Source organism: Nothobranchius furzeri, chromosome 11 (assembly GCF_043380555.1).
Source record: "Nothobranchius furzeri strain GRZ-AD chromosome 11, NfurGRZ-RIMD1, whole genome shotgun sequence".
Taxonomy (NCBI): Eukaryota; Metazoa; Chordata; class Actinopteri; order Cyprinodontiformes; family Nothobranchiidae; genus Nothobranchius; species Nothobranchius furzeri.
In genome coordinates this window covers 36,441,558-36,457,264 of record NC_091751.1, presented here as the reverse complement: position 1 = coordinate 36,457,264, position 15,707 = coordinate 36,441,558, and the positions used below count along the sequence as shown (strand labels likewise).

The following is a 15,707-nucleotide window of genomic DNA, read 5'->3' as shown; positions in this document are numbered from 1 at the left end:
ACAGCCTCAAGGTCATGCATTCGCTTCTAAACTGTTTACTTTCCAGCAATGAAGACAGAAGATGAAGAGACTCTCATCTTTTCTTTTATTAAATCAAAGAACGCTATTTTCAATAAAGCTAATCAAAACAACTGTTAGTCAATAATACAATGTGACCGATCTGTGAAATCACAATATTATGATTAATATGTTTTAATAAGTAATATGACTTAATCTAGTTCACTAGACACACTGACACCCGTAAGGAAAACAATCACGTGACACATTGCTGTACTGATCCAATCAGAACCTTCCTAGTCTGAAGCGTGGCAGAGTCTCTGTGGTGTTTATAAATCTGTCAACTTTGATTTGTCCAGAATCAAAAACATCCAGATTAATAAAACAGTTCCAACGCCATCTTAAGTTCAGTTCTCAAGATCTCGTTCTCAAGATCCCATGAAGTTCACCGCATGTTAAGTGAAGTATTGGAACCGGCCATTGTGTACGTCTCTTTTTATGCTGAGAACCATCAAGCTGGGAAAAATCTGTTGTTTTTACCAACCAAGCAATGGTTCCTTTCAGAATAAAAGCTGAACTCGCTGACCCAAGGAGGGTCTCCTTTTGACGCTGTGAAAAACCTGTCGCTTTTACCTGGAGACAATCCAAGGACTAGTTTGTCGTGCTGTGACGCATTGGCTCCAGAACCGAAAGGAAGGTCCGAGGACCTGGCATTCTGGATCCATCGTGGAGGTCTCACTGAGGGTATGTGGATGCGACATAAATGGCGTCTCATGTGTTTATGACTACGAGTCTCAAAACTCTGATCAGTTAGGAGCAAAACATCATCTCCCACTCAGACTTTGTTTCTCCAGATACGAGGGTTCTGAATTTGACACTCATTCACACACACATTCACCTCACACTTCATTCAAACGGAGAGTTAGTCTTGTTAAATTGTTTAAAATTATTTAGTAATAAATTTCCTTAAACGTTTGAAAGTTTCTCTCTCTTCTCGTCTCAGTTAATACAAAGTGTTATTTAAAAATCACTGCATTAAAAAGATCCAATCTTCTGATTTAAATAACCCAGTGTCCATAAGATGGATTTCATACTCAATATGAAATTTACTGTCTTATGGTCCTTAATTAAATGTAATTAACATCATCATTACACCAGAGAGCTGAAGGAAAACACTCATCAACCACTAGAGACGTCTCTCTCAGTCAAAACTCCCAGAAGGTCAGTTTTGGTTTTTCTTACTGGATTCCTGTTTCACTTCTATGACCTGATCCATTAACGTCCAATCTAGGTCCTCGGAGTGGAGGACACTATCCTGCATGTTTTAGATGCTTTTCTACATGGCTGATATTTGAAGCAACTTTGACTGACGGGCGTCTGTGGGGCTTAAGGCAAGCTGTAGAGGTAGTTTAACTATTTGATCAGGTGTGTGAGGTCCCTCAGAACCAGACTGGACACCACTGATCCAATCAGACCACTGATGAAAAACCAAACATCACAAAAGACATCCATTCATCCTTGTTTTACAACCTATCAGCTCCTGATCCCCTCCTTTATAATTTGCTGCTATGAACAAACACACGATTAGCTGTAGTATCTAATTTCCCCCCACCCGACCCAAACTGCCAGCCACACCTCAAGTAACTCTTATGATGAAATGTTAGCTCGCTGCTGCCTTCTTCATTTCCAGGCACATGTAGGAGCCTGTTTTCCTGAGAACTGGATGGGTTGAACACATGACGGTGAAACTGTGAAGCACTGACGACCATATCAGCGGATGGGCATGATGACAAGTGTTTATCTGTTCCATGAAACACACAAGTCCTCCTAGAAACAGCTGTAAATGCAGGGGGGTCGGAGTTTGCAAATCCCACCTACCAGAGTATTACTCCACTCCCACTTCCTGTTTGAAAAATGCAACAAATGCTGTTGCCTAGCAGACTGAGAGGACGGAGCCGCTAACAAATACACACACACACACAGGCTCACAACAACATTGTGACATCATATCGTTCCAGCTAACATTCTAGGGTACCTCTTAGCCAATAGCGATGGCAGATTTAAATTCAACTGCAGTGCAGAGTTTTTACCTGACAACGGCACAACACTGACAGCTTTAGGCAGAAAATTTAAACTTTAACTAAAATGCACTAAAGTGCTAGACTATTAACTACATGTGTCTGCAGCACGATTAGACACACATTTATGTAGTTTATAGGAAAAAAAAAGTTGATTTGGGGGTGACTTGCTCTTTAAAGTTGAGGCAATTAAAGACATCCTGTCTTTTTTTTTCATTTTGCAAGATTTTCACTGGCAATTATTTTTTAGCACAAATTGAACATTCTGTTTCTCATTCACTATTACCTTCTACTATTGCACTTTTATATATTGTTTTTGCACCGTCTTATGATTGATGGACAATGCTCACATTTGAATGAATGGGTAACTGGCAAGATGCTCCACGAATCCCACACGGTAGAACTATTTCTGTATTTAAAACAAAATCAACAAAAAACAGAAAACCCCCTTTTGTCTTGAGGCTGTGAAGATGTTCTCAGCGTTCATATCATAGATAATGACGAAATAAACAATATTTTTAGTTTAGTTAGTACCAGACTAATGCTAACAACCAGACACGACTTTTATTTACACAATTACACACTGATCAGGCTCAGATTGTGTCTCGTCTAAAACAGTCTGGGTGGAAACAAGTTCTCTGATATAAAGGGACAATCAGCCACTCCTAAAGTAACCCTAGAGATTTTTGTGATTAAACCTGAGAGATAGAGCTGCAATTCCTGATATTTTTCAGTCTTCATGTCATGTGTTACCAGTACAGACAGTTTAATACCCCAGATCATTATACAACACTGGGGATGAAAAACAATCCCTGTAAACCAAAAACCCCTATCTGAGGGCAGCAGCTGCTGGGTTTATACTCTTTATAACCCAATCAGGAATTCCAGAAACAACATGGAGGACGACACGTCTGCGCCTCTAACAAGCTCGTTTAAAATAGAGCCAGACAAACAATGTGATGAATGGCAGCACAACTATCCCCACTTTATGGAAGAGAACAAAGCAAGTGATAATATGTTGACCCACCTGTTTCTGTAATTTACCACAGCAACGGAGGCTGATGCAACTGATACCTGTTTATGTTCACATCCACTGTAACCAAGTGGCACCGGCTGATCAAGTTCACAGCTAGCGTCAACGAGAAGAGGCCCGGAGCATGTGTTCACATCTGAAACCGGTGTTAAGAGCAGCCGTGGAGCTGCGCTAAGTGATGCTTTAACCATAACAGAGGCTGCAGTTAAACAGCAGCTAAAGAGTTCCTGATTACTCTCAAGCCCCAAAAGCATAAAAACAAGTCTTACAGAATTAGTTTCATGTTCATCTGTTTCCACTTCCAGGAGCATTTAACACTGAGCATGCAGGACCGGGAAATTGGGAATTAAAACTAACTTCCTCTTCAGGACACACAGTCGTACCTTATACCTGCCCCACAATCTTCAGGTGACATCTCCAGAGATCTTCTAAAGACTTAATGAATTCAAGGAGAGACAAAAATAGCCAATACCTTGTAAACAAGTCTGATTTTTAGGCAGAAATCAAACCCCAACTCAAGTTTATCAGGCAACAGCAGCTTGTGTTTATCCTGAATGATTCCCCTCGGCTGGAGTATTTCAAGTGGCCTAGTCTAAAAATAACTGGGTCACACCGCATACCAACCTGCAGCCATCAGGAGTACAGAGGAACTAGGTTGAGGGCGGGGGTGCATGAAACAGCTGCCAGAGCCAACAACACCACTAACCAAACATCAACATCCTCTCACACACACCTCGCTGTTTCTCTCCGTGACACGGGGTGGGGGGGCCTTCATTTGTAGGTTGATTACAGCGTTTTCCAAACACTGCCGTGAGTGAAAATATTCACACCATTAGATTTATTTTATTGTTTCTAATTTGGCTGTGCAGTGGCGCAGTGGTTAGAGCTGTTGCCTTGTGGCAAGAAGGTCCTGGGTTTGCTTCCCGGCCTGGGATCTTTCTGCATGGAGTTTGCATGTTCTCCCGGTGCAAGCATGGGTTCTCTCCGGGTACTCCGGCTTCCTCCCACAGTCCAAAAAGCATGACTGTTAGGTTAATTGGTCTGTCTAAATTGACCTTAGGCGTGAGTATGTGTGTGCATGATTGTTGGTCCTGCGTGTCTCAGTGTTGCCCTACGATGGACTGGCTCTCTGTCCAGGGTGTACCCCGCCTGATTGCCCGTCGATCGCTGGAGATAGGCAGATTGATTTTCTCTTGAAAAAGCACCAGCTTCATGATGAGTCCCAGCATCGGCGCGAGCACCTGGAGCTTTTGTCAGTTTGCTGACGTGTACTGAGACGTGTGGGATAACGTCAGGGGGACTTACCTGCTTTGGCCATGCGTGACTCACATCAACACACATAAACTGAGACTCAGCCGTCTCTGAAACGTTTCTCTGTTGTGTTGATTCAGTGACTCCAACTAAAAATGTGTGTACCTCCTCACATTTTTGTGTCTCTAACTTGTTGCCAGCAGCAAAGAACTGGCTTAACATTCAAAACTGTTACGGTTTGTGTGCTTTTCTATAAGCTTTGCTCTGAGCATGAAGAGAGAGAATACTGCAGCACATTTGTAATGATTTCTCTCTAAACATCATATTTTTAGAGGTAAACTTAAGTTATTCAATTAAAGAAATCTGTTTTAGATGAAAACCTTCATTTTATAAATAACTGAATCATATGATCTGCATGTAGCTGTAACGTTGTTTGTATTCAGTCCAATCTGAGAAGCTGTTCTGTGGCTCACACCCCCAGTGTAAAGTGATCTGATTGGTTCAGCTTGGCCATTTCTGAATCACTTCCTGCAAGAGAAGTAGCTGAGTCACACACACACACACACACGCACGCATGCACACACACACGCACACACGCACGCACGCACACACACACGCACACACACACACACACACACACACACACACACACACACACACACACACACACACACACACACACACACACACACACACACACACACACACACACACACACACTGACTGACCCCACCCACAGTGATCAGGTTTCACAACTATTAAGAAACTTGGAGTTTGTTGTGGGAACAGGCAGCACCACGGTGACTCTTCTCAAGCTTTGAAACCAAAAATTACCAAAAGTTGTGTAACATTTATTCTAATTGTTAAAACTCCTCGAACACACACACACACACACACACACACACACACACACACACACACACACACACACACACACACGTGAAAGGAGCAGCTTGTTCTTTCCCTCCTGTTGCACCTGTTGGGACATCATGGGGAACATCATAACATCATTAAGTTCCCAAAGCTTGTTGACATCACGTCGGCTGACCCCCACCTGCTGCAGCTCTACTCACCCAGACCCATTTCAAGCTCAGGTGTGCTTTAAAAAGCTGATAGTTATGCAATGTGTTTCCTGTGTTCTTACTCTGATGCTGGTCATTTGTTCATTTTAGTTTACTTTAAATTCTCCTCGCAAATAAAATAAAAAATTTTAATTTCGCTAATTTCATTAATAAAGCAATAAATGTCAAGTTTCCAACTTTTGACAATGATATTTATTTTAATAATGGGGAAATGTTTCTTTCCGCGAAAAGGGAAAGAAAATGATCCACTCACATCCCTCATAGTTTTTATGAGGGTGCTGCCACAGGTGAGTGGTCACAACGCTCCTCTTTTTTTCTAAAAGTAATGAGCTTTACTTTCTTACATGGAGTCAAAGAAAGTGAAAGCAACTTTTACAATCTCTCTGTCAGGGGCGTGTCCAGGGAGTGGCCTGGGGTAGCACATGCCACCCTTGGAATCTGATCGGCCACCCCAGGTGCCACCATACTAATTTACCTTTAAATAGACTTTTCATTGTCCACAAAAGCTTGGGGTAAAACAAAAAATGCATAACCATTGGTGCCACCCATGCACAAAGTTGTGCCTCACCTGGGCCACCCCATTTTAAAAGATCTGGACACGACACTGCTCTCTGTAATAATTATTCAGCACAGTAACCATTAGTTCTAATGAATTAGGCATTGGTTACAGTGCTGCCCCCTGCTGGTGATCAATGGTTATAACAAGTGTCATGTGGGGATCCTGTTTGTCCAATTTAGCGTTATCTAGCACCAATGTGGTCTTATTAAACAACATGACATCTTTAGTGTTTATATTGTGTTTACAGCTGTGCTGCAGGGCAGCCAGTGTTGACACGAGTAAATAAACAGACTGAATAAAGGAAGTACACCACAGAGTTCAGTTCATCCATGACTTTTTTTGCTCATCTACACACTTTAACACAAACACACCGTGGGCTCCACACACTCCACAGCTGTCAGCTCACATATTGTGTGAGCAGCTAATCTCCTGCAAGCATTTGCCCAAGAGTTGCTCTAAGCCTGATGTACAATTACCCACAGCACACCACTGACAGACAACAGCAGGTGACAACAACACCCTCCCATCCTGCTTGGCTAAATGTCACAGAGACTGAGAGTTTGACAAATGGAGGCGCATAACTCTGAGTTGACAAATCCATCCCAGAGAAAATCAGAAACGCCTTGGCGCTGTGTTGAGAATTCATTGTTCTGCTTGTTGATGTTTTGAATCCTGACTTAGACAGTTTCTAATCTTCACATGGAAACACAGTGAGTCCATCCTGTCCATCTGGTCCCTGACCCAAACTCGCCCAGTGGCCTGTTATGTAACTCAGATGTGATGCATCCAGACTGGCGCCCACAAATCCCCGACACCTCCGCTGAATCCCACCGAGCCAGCTGTGGCATCGAGTGCTGGACCGCTTCCTGGCTCCACCGCTAAACACAAACACTTTCACCATTCCAGGGTCAGGGCTGGGAGCCAGGTCATCAGAACTGGGCCTGGACTGTCCAACAGTAGGAGTTCAACACTGAGTTTAAAAATAGAGTCAAACTTCACAGTAAAAAAATCTGATTTGTGCTTTTTAGTCCGTCATAAAACATCCAATGTGGGTCACATGTAGCCATAACAGGCAGATTTGGGCCACTGCTTCCTGTTTGTAATCAGTTTGTTGTGATTTGAACATTTCTCTGCAACACTGATGTTGCCATAGAATACATTTGAGATTTTGCAGCTTGATGTCTCTCATGGTCAATAAAACTATTTTAAAGCAACAGCCATATTCTGAATTTCTTTAGAAAATAGAAAGGACATAAATAACTTGAAACACATAGCCTAGCAAGCCAGACTAAATAAATGTATTATTCAAACTTTGCAAAGCAAGAACTTGGTCCAGTTCACTTGGCAAAGAAACACACCAATTCTAGCTTAACTGAGACCTGCTGATACTGATTCAGCTTTAGTAACAACACAATCAGCTGCTGATTTTTTTATTTAACATAATCATGCTGAGCATTGGCAGATTCCAATTACAGTTGTGCATCTCCAGACAGTTTAATATTTTAGTCTCTGAATAGTTTAAAAACATAAGTCAGAAAAAAATCAAGCCAATCCAGCAACTCTAAAATAAGTTCAGATCGGAGTGATTTATGAGTTCATTATTTCTTTAAATAAACACTCCTCAACATAAAACATTGATATGTTGGACCCATTAATGGTAAAAGGAAAAGTTAACTCCATGAATGCAGCCCTAAAGATGCTGCAGACTAAAGGTTATCCTTTTATTCCTACCAGTCCACTAATCTGCAAATTAACTTCTCGTTCAGGTCATGCATCCAGTCCTGAGTCACTGATTTGTGTTTCTGTAAAGTTAAAAGTCTGAGAAATCACATGATTCAGTCTGAGGGAAAAGATGTTAGTAGGATTAGATTAGACTATCATATGGGATCAATCAGCTCTACTGAGCCGCAGCTCCCAATCAGATGGAGAAGTTTAGAGTTTCACGTGAAATCAGCTGAAGAGGATCCATGGTCCTGCCAATAAACAAATCAATCTGCAAATAAAACGTCAGAGTTTGTCAAAAAGACAAACATGTAAAATGGTCACAGCAACATTCATGTAACATTTACATGGCCGAGAAGCTCAGATAAACCGATCTTCCAACAGCAGCTCCCTTTTGCACATGACAGGAGCTTCTATTCTACATTCCCCATTTGTGACATCACAAACTGAAACTTTTTCAAATGGCTTGTTTTGGGCACATAAATCCTAAAATACTGACCGATGTTTATAGGGACAGTGGAGACCCACATGGCAGCATAAAAGGATGCAAAAGGTGAGTTATGCGTTAAATTTCTACAGAAGGAATTTCCACTCAGTCGGTATGTTCACTGACTAAAGAACAGTTGGATTTTTTTCCCCTTACTCCTTGTTAATGATGCATTCATGAACCCCCACAATAATACGATTTTTAGACTTCCAGGTTCCATCTATGCTGATATCTGTTCACTGTATTTATTCTCTTACTTTATTTAATCTAAATGTAGCATTATGGGACTTTTTAAATACTTTAATTATGTAATACTATTTAAATGTATAGTAAGTGACTTTATTTTACTTTTACTTTGTAAAAACAAAACAGTGATTTCATGTTTAAGAGTTTCTGTTATGTTGGCTGAAAGCTCCACCCACTTACCTTCACACAGTGCTGGTGCTTTTTAGGCCTAAACAATTATTACAAATAAAAATACTAAATGCAAGAAAAACACCTGCTGCAAATGCTGCTGCTATGAAATTGTCCGTTTTGGTTTTAACTTCCTGCATTACCCTCATCTTATAGTTTCTAAGTACTGTGCGTGTGAAATATTACAAAAGTAATAGTACCTTTTATCGAGCAGCTCTACCTTTAGGGTCTTACCTTGTTGTCATGCTGCGCCATAAACGAGCTCCTGTCAAGAGAAAACAAATGAACTATTCATCATTGTTATAATAAAACAGTAAAGTAACCCAGTTGAAGAGTAATTTAGATTAAATTAACAAAAACTGAGTAAATTGTGTTCCAGTTTGTGTCATGGTCTGCGTCTGCCCCCTCCTTTTTGTGTCTCCTGATGTTTCTCCAGCCTCTCTAGTTTCCCTTCTGTGTCTCATAGCGCCCTCATGTGTCCTTTGTCTGCGTCTCAATATTGTGTCTTCTGTTTGTAGGCATTTTTATCATTCCCTCAGGTCCGGTGTTCATTTAGTAATCCTGTGTCCCTCCAGTTACTGTGTGTGTGTGTGTATGTGTGAGTTATTTATGTCTGTGTGTGTGTGTGTGTGTGTGTGTGTGTGTTAGTCCTTCCCGCAGCCTTTTAGTTTGGATTCGTAGTTTTAGGTTTATCTGTCCTCCTTTGGTTCTGTTTCCCCATTTAGATAATTATTGCCACCTGCCTCCCCTCCAGCCCTCACTCCACACACCTGCTTCCTGTTCCCTTAATTACTCCTCCCTGTTATTTAAGCCCTGTCTTGTCTTTGTCTTGTGTCGGTCCATTGTTGTTATTCTGTCAGTCTTCTCGTGTTGTCTCTAGTGTTTTGATCTCTGCACAGCTCTTTTGGATATTTATTGGTTTTTTGGGTCCAGCCCATTTGGATATATTTTTGTTTCATTCATCCTAATAAAATGATTTTACTTTATATCATCTCCTGCCTTGTGTCATCTTGGGTTCCTGCATTTTGGGTCCTACCAACACTGAAACGTGACAGTTTGGGGAATTTTTTGTCTTGTATTATTGGATTAGGCATCAGATTTCTCATCATTTAGCAGCTGCCTGAATAAAACCTCCATGTTTTGTGGTATTTATCGTATTTTATAGTAAAACCCAATCTGCTTCATCTTTCATGTAGAAATTAGGAAGTGTGAGAAAATTAAGGTGAGATCTGACGACTTGTTTCTTCTGGAGGTCATGACCCAGGTAGGTCACATCTTCAGCTGATGATCTCACTTTGAAGGATTCAGGGGACAGTTATGAGCTGCAGAATGAGCCCAAATCATCAGTCCTCCTATATGTATATGTCGATGGTCCTCCCCCACCATGCTAGAACAGCCTGTTTGTTCTAATGACTGTTGCTATGTACCGCTGTGCATTATGGGTAAGCATCTCCACATTCATTTCTTATTTCCAACCCAATTCCAGGTGCCTTGCCAGTCATTCAGGTGTAACTTCTCAAACCTAACCTTTACTTTAGGATGTTTTATAATTCAACATTAACATTAATTGTTGACATTTTTATATATAATTTTGTTTATTGTCGCAGAAACAGAAGATTTTGTTAAATTGGCTCCTTCACGAGAAAGGTGTTTACGTGTTACCTGTGGATCTGGTCCGAATCACGTCTCTGACTGTTACCATGGCAACCAGCAGAGCCAGCAGGATGGCCAGGAGGCTGAAGACTCGCAGAGAGCTGAAGGCAACAAACCTGCAGACATAAAGGTTTACCTGTTAGAAGCCAATTGCATTTATAATGGGAAACATCAAAGTGTCACGTGAAGCAGAACAAGTTTATTTTTGCATGAAAACAGACATTTTCCCAATGAAACTAAAAAAATTCTTCATTATTTTATTAAGAAATAAATAAAAAAGGATTTATTGTTACACAGAGTTTTTATGTCCTGGAAGTTATTTTATCTGTGAATTTAAATTTAGTAAATAACTAAATCTGAGCAAATAAACCAAAGCAAGTTATCATAAATTTATTTTGATTTCTTAGTTTGAACTAAATCAGATCCTTTTGCTGATTTCACTTTAGGTTTTTTTTCTTCTTCCGGAAATCATCATGATGCAAGGTTTAATCCTTGTTGTTGTTATGACACTAGTCTCTTGTCAAGCTGTGCAGTTCATAAAATAAAATAAGTCTCAAAATCAATTACATTACATTCATCCACCTGAGAGGTAATGTTAGTATTCTTCTTCTTCTTCTTCTTCTCATTTTTCTTCTTCTTCTCATTTTTCTTCTTCTTCTTCTTCTTCTTCTTCTTCTTCTTCTTATTATTATTATTATTATTATTATTATTATTAGACTGCGGCTGAGCATATCCCTGCGTCATGATGCCTACCACATCACCGTGTTGGCTGCAGCAAACAAGGCTGAAGTCCTGCACAGGTTCTGCTTCCAGCTGACCAGGCCGGTGAGATGAATCCCTGCTCGGCCGGAAGGTGTACTCTCCTCGGGCGGAGCCCGGCTTGGTGGCACCGGTGGTCCCCGCGACCCGGCTGACGCCTCCCCGCCGCCGGACGTACCTGCTTCCCGGCTCTTCAGCATGACTAAACCCTTCGCCGCTCCCCACCTCTAGCAGAAATAAGGCTCCATCAATTATCATCTTTTCCGGTTTGGTATTTTCAAAATAAAGCACACACTATATCACGTCACAAATCTGGGCTTCAGTCCCTCTGAAGTGGTTTTGACCAAAAATAAATAATACGAAATAATACAGCTATTTCTCTGCTATGGCAGAACTCAAATCAGCAGTTTAACTGTTAGGATTTATTGTACTCCAAAACCATTGTTTTTCTATTGTTGCAAGAGAACTTAGTTATGCATAAGAACAAATTTGTTTAAGTCATAAAAACAGATGGTCTGATGCAGTTCTGAGTTACTTTTTGTTTTTTACAAATTGGGAAAAGCAGGTTTTGCTGTTTTAATCACTTCTTGATGAACACTTTATAACTTGAATTACCTGTTAGGACTCAAACTCAACCTGGCATGTTAATGCCTCAAATTATTAAAAGATGCAAAACAATACTTCATTATTTGAATGTTCTCAAGGTTAAAGTGTTTATTTTGAGTGTCAAGTAAATTCTGTGTCTCAGCAAAAGAGATAAATAGTTAGAGATGTCCCTTTAGAAGCTCATTCAGGACATTTAGGAGTTTAAATGAATGGGTCTTGTGAACACTTGAGGGAAAAAAACAACAGAAAAAATGTTGACCCATTTTTTTTAACGCTGCCTGAACCGTTCTGACTGTGAATCAAGATGAGACCTTGTTGCCAAGCTGTGGTTTCCAACAATGTCCTGCTCTACTTTGTGCTGCCAGACTAGCTTCCTCACCACCAGGTCACCATCACAGAGTCAAACTTCCAGGAGGTTTATGGCTGATTCAAGAGAGAAAATATCAAAACTTTTGCTTTAAACTAAAATAAAGACTCGTTTTAGCAAGGACTTGTTGATTTTTGCCAAAATAATCAAATACATAAATTATAAGCAACTAGTTAAACATCTCTTATAGGAAACAATGCTTTCAGTTGACTGTGTTTGATACTTGTGCCTGTTTAATCTTTAAATCCTGTCCTGAGTCAGCCTTCACCCTCTGCAGCGACAGTCCTCCTTTAGGGGGGACATGACATGTAGGAAGTTGCAGATTCTGTAGAAGTTTAGTTTTGTTTGTAGTCCCGAGCAAAGAAGGGAAAATAAGAGTCATTCCAGTCCGTTGCATTGTAAAGAGAAAATATGACATTTAAAGCTATGTCTTCAGAAGAAAACTCATCTGAGGATTTATTGGCAGATGATCATCTTTGCATTTATTTCTGTTTGATAAACACAATCTAACCAAGGAGCACCTGGAGCAAATTTTAAATCATTTGCACTCATTCATGTTTTCTTGCACTTGCACATCAAATCTGTGCACCCCAAGTGTCTTTTGTGAGTCTGTGTGTGTCCATCGGTCACTAATTGGACTGAATTTCACTCAGCAACAAAAGATGAGACTCGAAAATTCCAGCTCTGGTCTGACAGGCTCTGCTTTGTTGTGCTTTTGCCGCTGTTGGCTGTGTTAACAGTTATCTCATCCTCTGTCGCCCATGAAAGCCACAGTCACCCCAACTGCTCAGGCGGAGCTCAGAGGCCAGAACCTTCGAGGGCTTTCCTACATCAGCTCTGATTCTCACAGAGAAATCTCAGTCAGAGCAGCAGAAAACTGCTGGATGGCCACCATGTCCTCTGCACCTTCAGTCAAGCGGAAACCGGACTTCGGCTCCATCCCTAGTAACTGTTTTGAGCTCTACAGTGTTGAGTAGATCTGAGATTTCAGGAGGACTTTTCTGCTGATCTCAGAGAAGGATAAAGGATGATGCTTGAGCTGCAAAGCCCGGAGGACAATGATGTCACCATCTCAGATAAACTGAGTTCTGAGGAGATGGAGTGTAATATCTGCTACTCTGCATACAATCTGGGGAGTTGTAGACCAAAGGTCCTCGAGTGCTGCCACCGTCTTTGTTCCAAATGTCTTGTTAAGATCTTGGACCTCGGTGAGTTACCTTCAAACATCCTGGTGTGTCCTTTCTGTCGCTGTGTCACCAGACTGCCAGGAGAGACCGTGAGAAATCTACCAGATGATTGCAACCTGGTGGCGACGCTGGCTCTGCAAAGCAGGAACCAGAGGAACGTGCACTTCCACCAGGACACAACAGAGCTGCTCCTCAGTCCCAGACGCCTGAGCTCTCTGATGGCTGGTAATGCTTCTCCCAGGTCCTACACCTCTTCCACCACCTCATACTCCACCATCCGGAGCTCCCCCAACTTTGTGGTCATCACCATCATGGAGCCTCCACCAGCATCAGCAACCACCCAAGAACTCCAAGCTGGTTCTCGTGCATTAGACCAGAGCTCCTCCAGTCTGGACTCTTTGGCATCCATCACACAGAGGTGGACGGTTTGGAACTGTGTGGCCCTCCTGTGCCAGACCTCGGCCCGGGTTCTGGTGTGGGTTCTGGGGCTCCTGTACTTCAGCTCGCTGCCGATGGGCGTCTACCTGCTGATCATGCAGAGGACCACAGCTGGAGTGCTGCTGGTGAGCTTGGTGCCAGCCAGCCTCGTCATCATCATGGTCTTTGGGGTCTGCCAGTGTGTCTGCCATGAGTTCTGGGACTGCAGACCATCTTAACCGCCACAAAAATAGGACGGGCAACTTAAAAAAAAAGGTTCAACAATTTACTTGAGAACAAACATCCAACATCTGCCTAAAGAGCAAAAGGAGGAGATGCTCATTTTCTTTATGGAACTTTACTAATTAATTTCAATTTGGAGCTTTTTGTGTTGAACATGTCCATTTGTGAGGTTTTATTAAATAAATAGTTGATGTGTTACCTAATAAAGCTCAAGTGCTGTATTTCTTTCATGTTTTCAAACATCTTCATATTTTCTAGTTTAAATTAAAAGAAATGAAGTGATTTATAAATCATGAAGGAAGGACAACATTTTGAAGTTTTTATGAATGAATTATGAAATAACAATAATAGTAGTAAAAATAAAAATATGACCTCAAACATATTGTACATGATTGCATTTTTTTGTTATGAAATTGAAACTATAGCCTAATTCGAAATATATTTTCCTGAAAATCTTTGGCTAAAAATCTTGGTTTTAAAAAATACTAAGAACCTTAAAATTAATATCCGAAATCAGCTTGCTGAAAGTGTATAAACACAGAAATTCTCTTATAATTAATTCTGAAGTAACAAATAAAAACTAGAAATTCTAGATTAACAGGCATAGTGAAGGACAACAGAATAGGTCTGATAATCTGTGCAGCCGGACAACTTTTTACATCTCTTAATTAATAATCTGTTAGAACAGTTTTTATTCTCCGTAACTTGTTGCAGCTATACGAACCAACCTGGAACAGAAACTAAAACTTTCTATTTTAGAAATAAACAATGATAGGTCAAAAATAATATTTTACTTCTTGGGGTGGACATTAAAAGTCTAAAGCCGATTATATTATTTTATAAATTTAACTGTGATTTATGCAGGAAAAAATCTAAGTAAAAGAAATGTAGTTTGCATTGAGCACGGACTTTTACCACCAGGGGGCGCTGGGGTCGTTTTATCCATCCCAAATTCTCCGTTATTCTGTGAAAACAGGAAGTCTGCTCTCATAAACTCTAACCTGTGTCGAAAGAGAGTAACTGGGGGCTGCTTTTTGTGGTTGATGTTTTTTTTTAAATCTCTGGTGAAAAATACAGTTGGGGGGAAGAATGAGAATTCAAATGTACAGAACTTTTCAGAAACCAGGACTATTAATATTGGAATATTGTTAAAGAGCAGTGTTGGGCAAGTTACTTCAAAACTGGAATGCAATATTTACTAATTGTTACCCTCATTTTAAAGTAATTCATTACATTACAATATTACTGATTTTAAAATGTAAGGCATTACACTACTTTTGCATTACTTTAAGTTACTTTCACCAAAACAACTTCTATATGAATCTGGTAATCTGACGCTCAGTGAGCTCATGACATATAAGTGGAAAGTGATATCTGAGCTAGGATTGCTGTTAAAAACAGTCAGATATAATAACAGTGCTTTAAAATGATTGTTTATTAAATAAAAGCAACAACAATCTGTACTCTCAGCACGCTGCCATCTTATATTAACTGAGCAGAGAGTGAGGTGGTGGGGGCTTCAAGCCTATATTTGCCTTGGTCCTCAAATGCCTTGATACGGCCCTGGATGTGGGAATGACTTCTGGGGTGATCTGATTCTATCACAAGTATAAATATTAAATGCTTATATATTATTGCTTTTCACTGGTAAAAATGTGTATTGGGGATAAATCTACCTACTTTTTTTCTTTTCAAGCACTTTGTTTTGTTTTCTTAATTTTATTTGAATAATTTCCGGCCCTTTCTCTCTCTAACCTTCCTGCATGCTGCATGTTTTCTCCGTCTTCCAGAAAATCCGTTTCCTAGATTTCCTACTTTCTAACTAATCAGCCAAAGGGACATGGACGTAATT

At 40.6% G+C, this 15,707-nt stretch overlaps 2 protein-coding genes across 3 annotated transcripts in view; one reads left to right on the top strand and one right to left on the bottom strand.

Annotated features, from left to right (window-relative positions):
• Positions 1–11,299, bottom strand: part of retreg1 (reticulophagy regulator 1) — a 34,929-nt gene extending 23,630 nt beyond the window's left edge. Inside the window, exons 1-3 of one of the 2 annotated variants that reach the window (XM_015955998.3) lie at positions 11,030–11,299; positions 10,286–10,392; positions 8,858–8,888 (exon numbers count right to left, since the gene is read on the bottom strand). In XM_015955998.3, coding sequence (XP_015811484.3) covers positions 8,858–8,888; positions 10,286–10,392; positions 11,030–11,235 — 344 coding nt within the window. In that variant the 5' untranslated portion in view covers positions 11,236–11,299. Of the gene's footprint in view, positions 1–8,857; positions 8,889–10,285; positions 10,393–10,858; positions 10,999–11,029 lie in introns of those variants that run through there. The other variant, XM_015955999.3, reaches the window with a different exon arrangement.
• Positions 11,300–12,600: 1,301 nt separating this feature from the next.
• On the top strand, positions 12,601–14,130 carry rnf182 (ring finger protein 182). Its single transcript, XM_015956000.3, has one exon. The coding sequence runs from the start codon at positions 13,036–13,038 to the stop codon at positions 13,849–13,851; it is 816 nt and encodes a 271-aa protein (XP_015811486.3). The 5' UTR covers positions 12,601–13,035; the 3' UTR covers positions 13,852–14,130.
• The last annotated feature ends 1,577 nt before the right edge of the window (positions 14,131–15,707 follow it).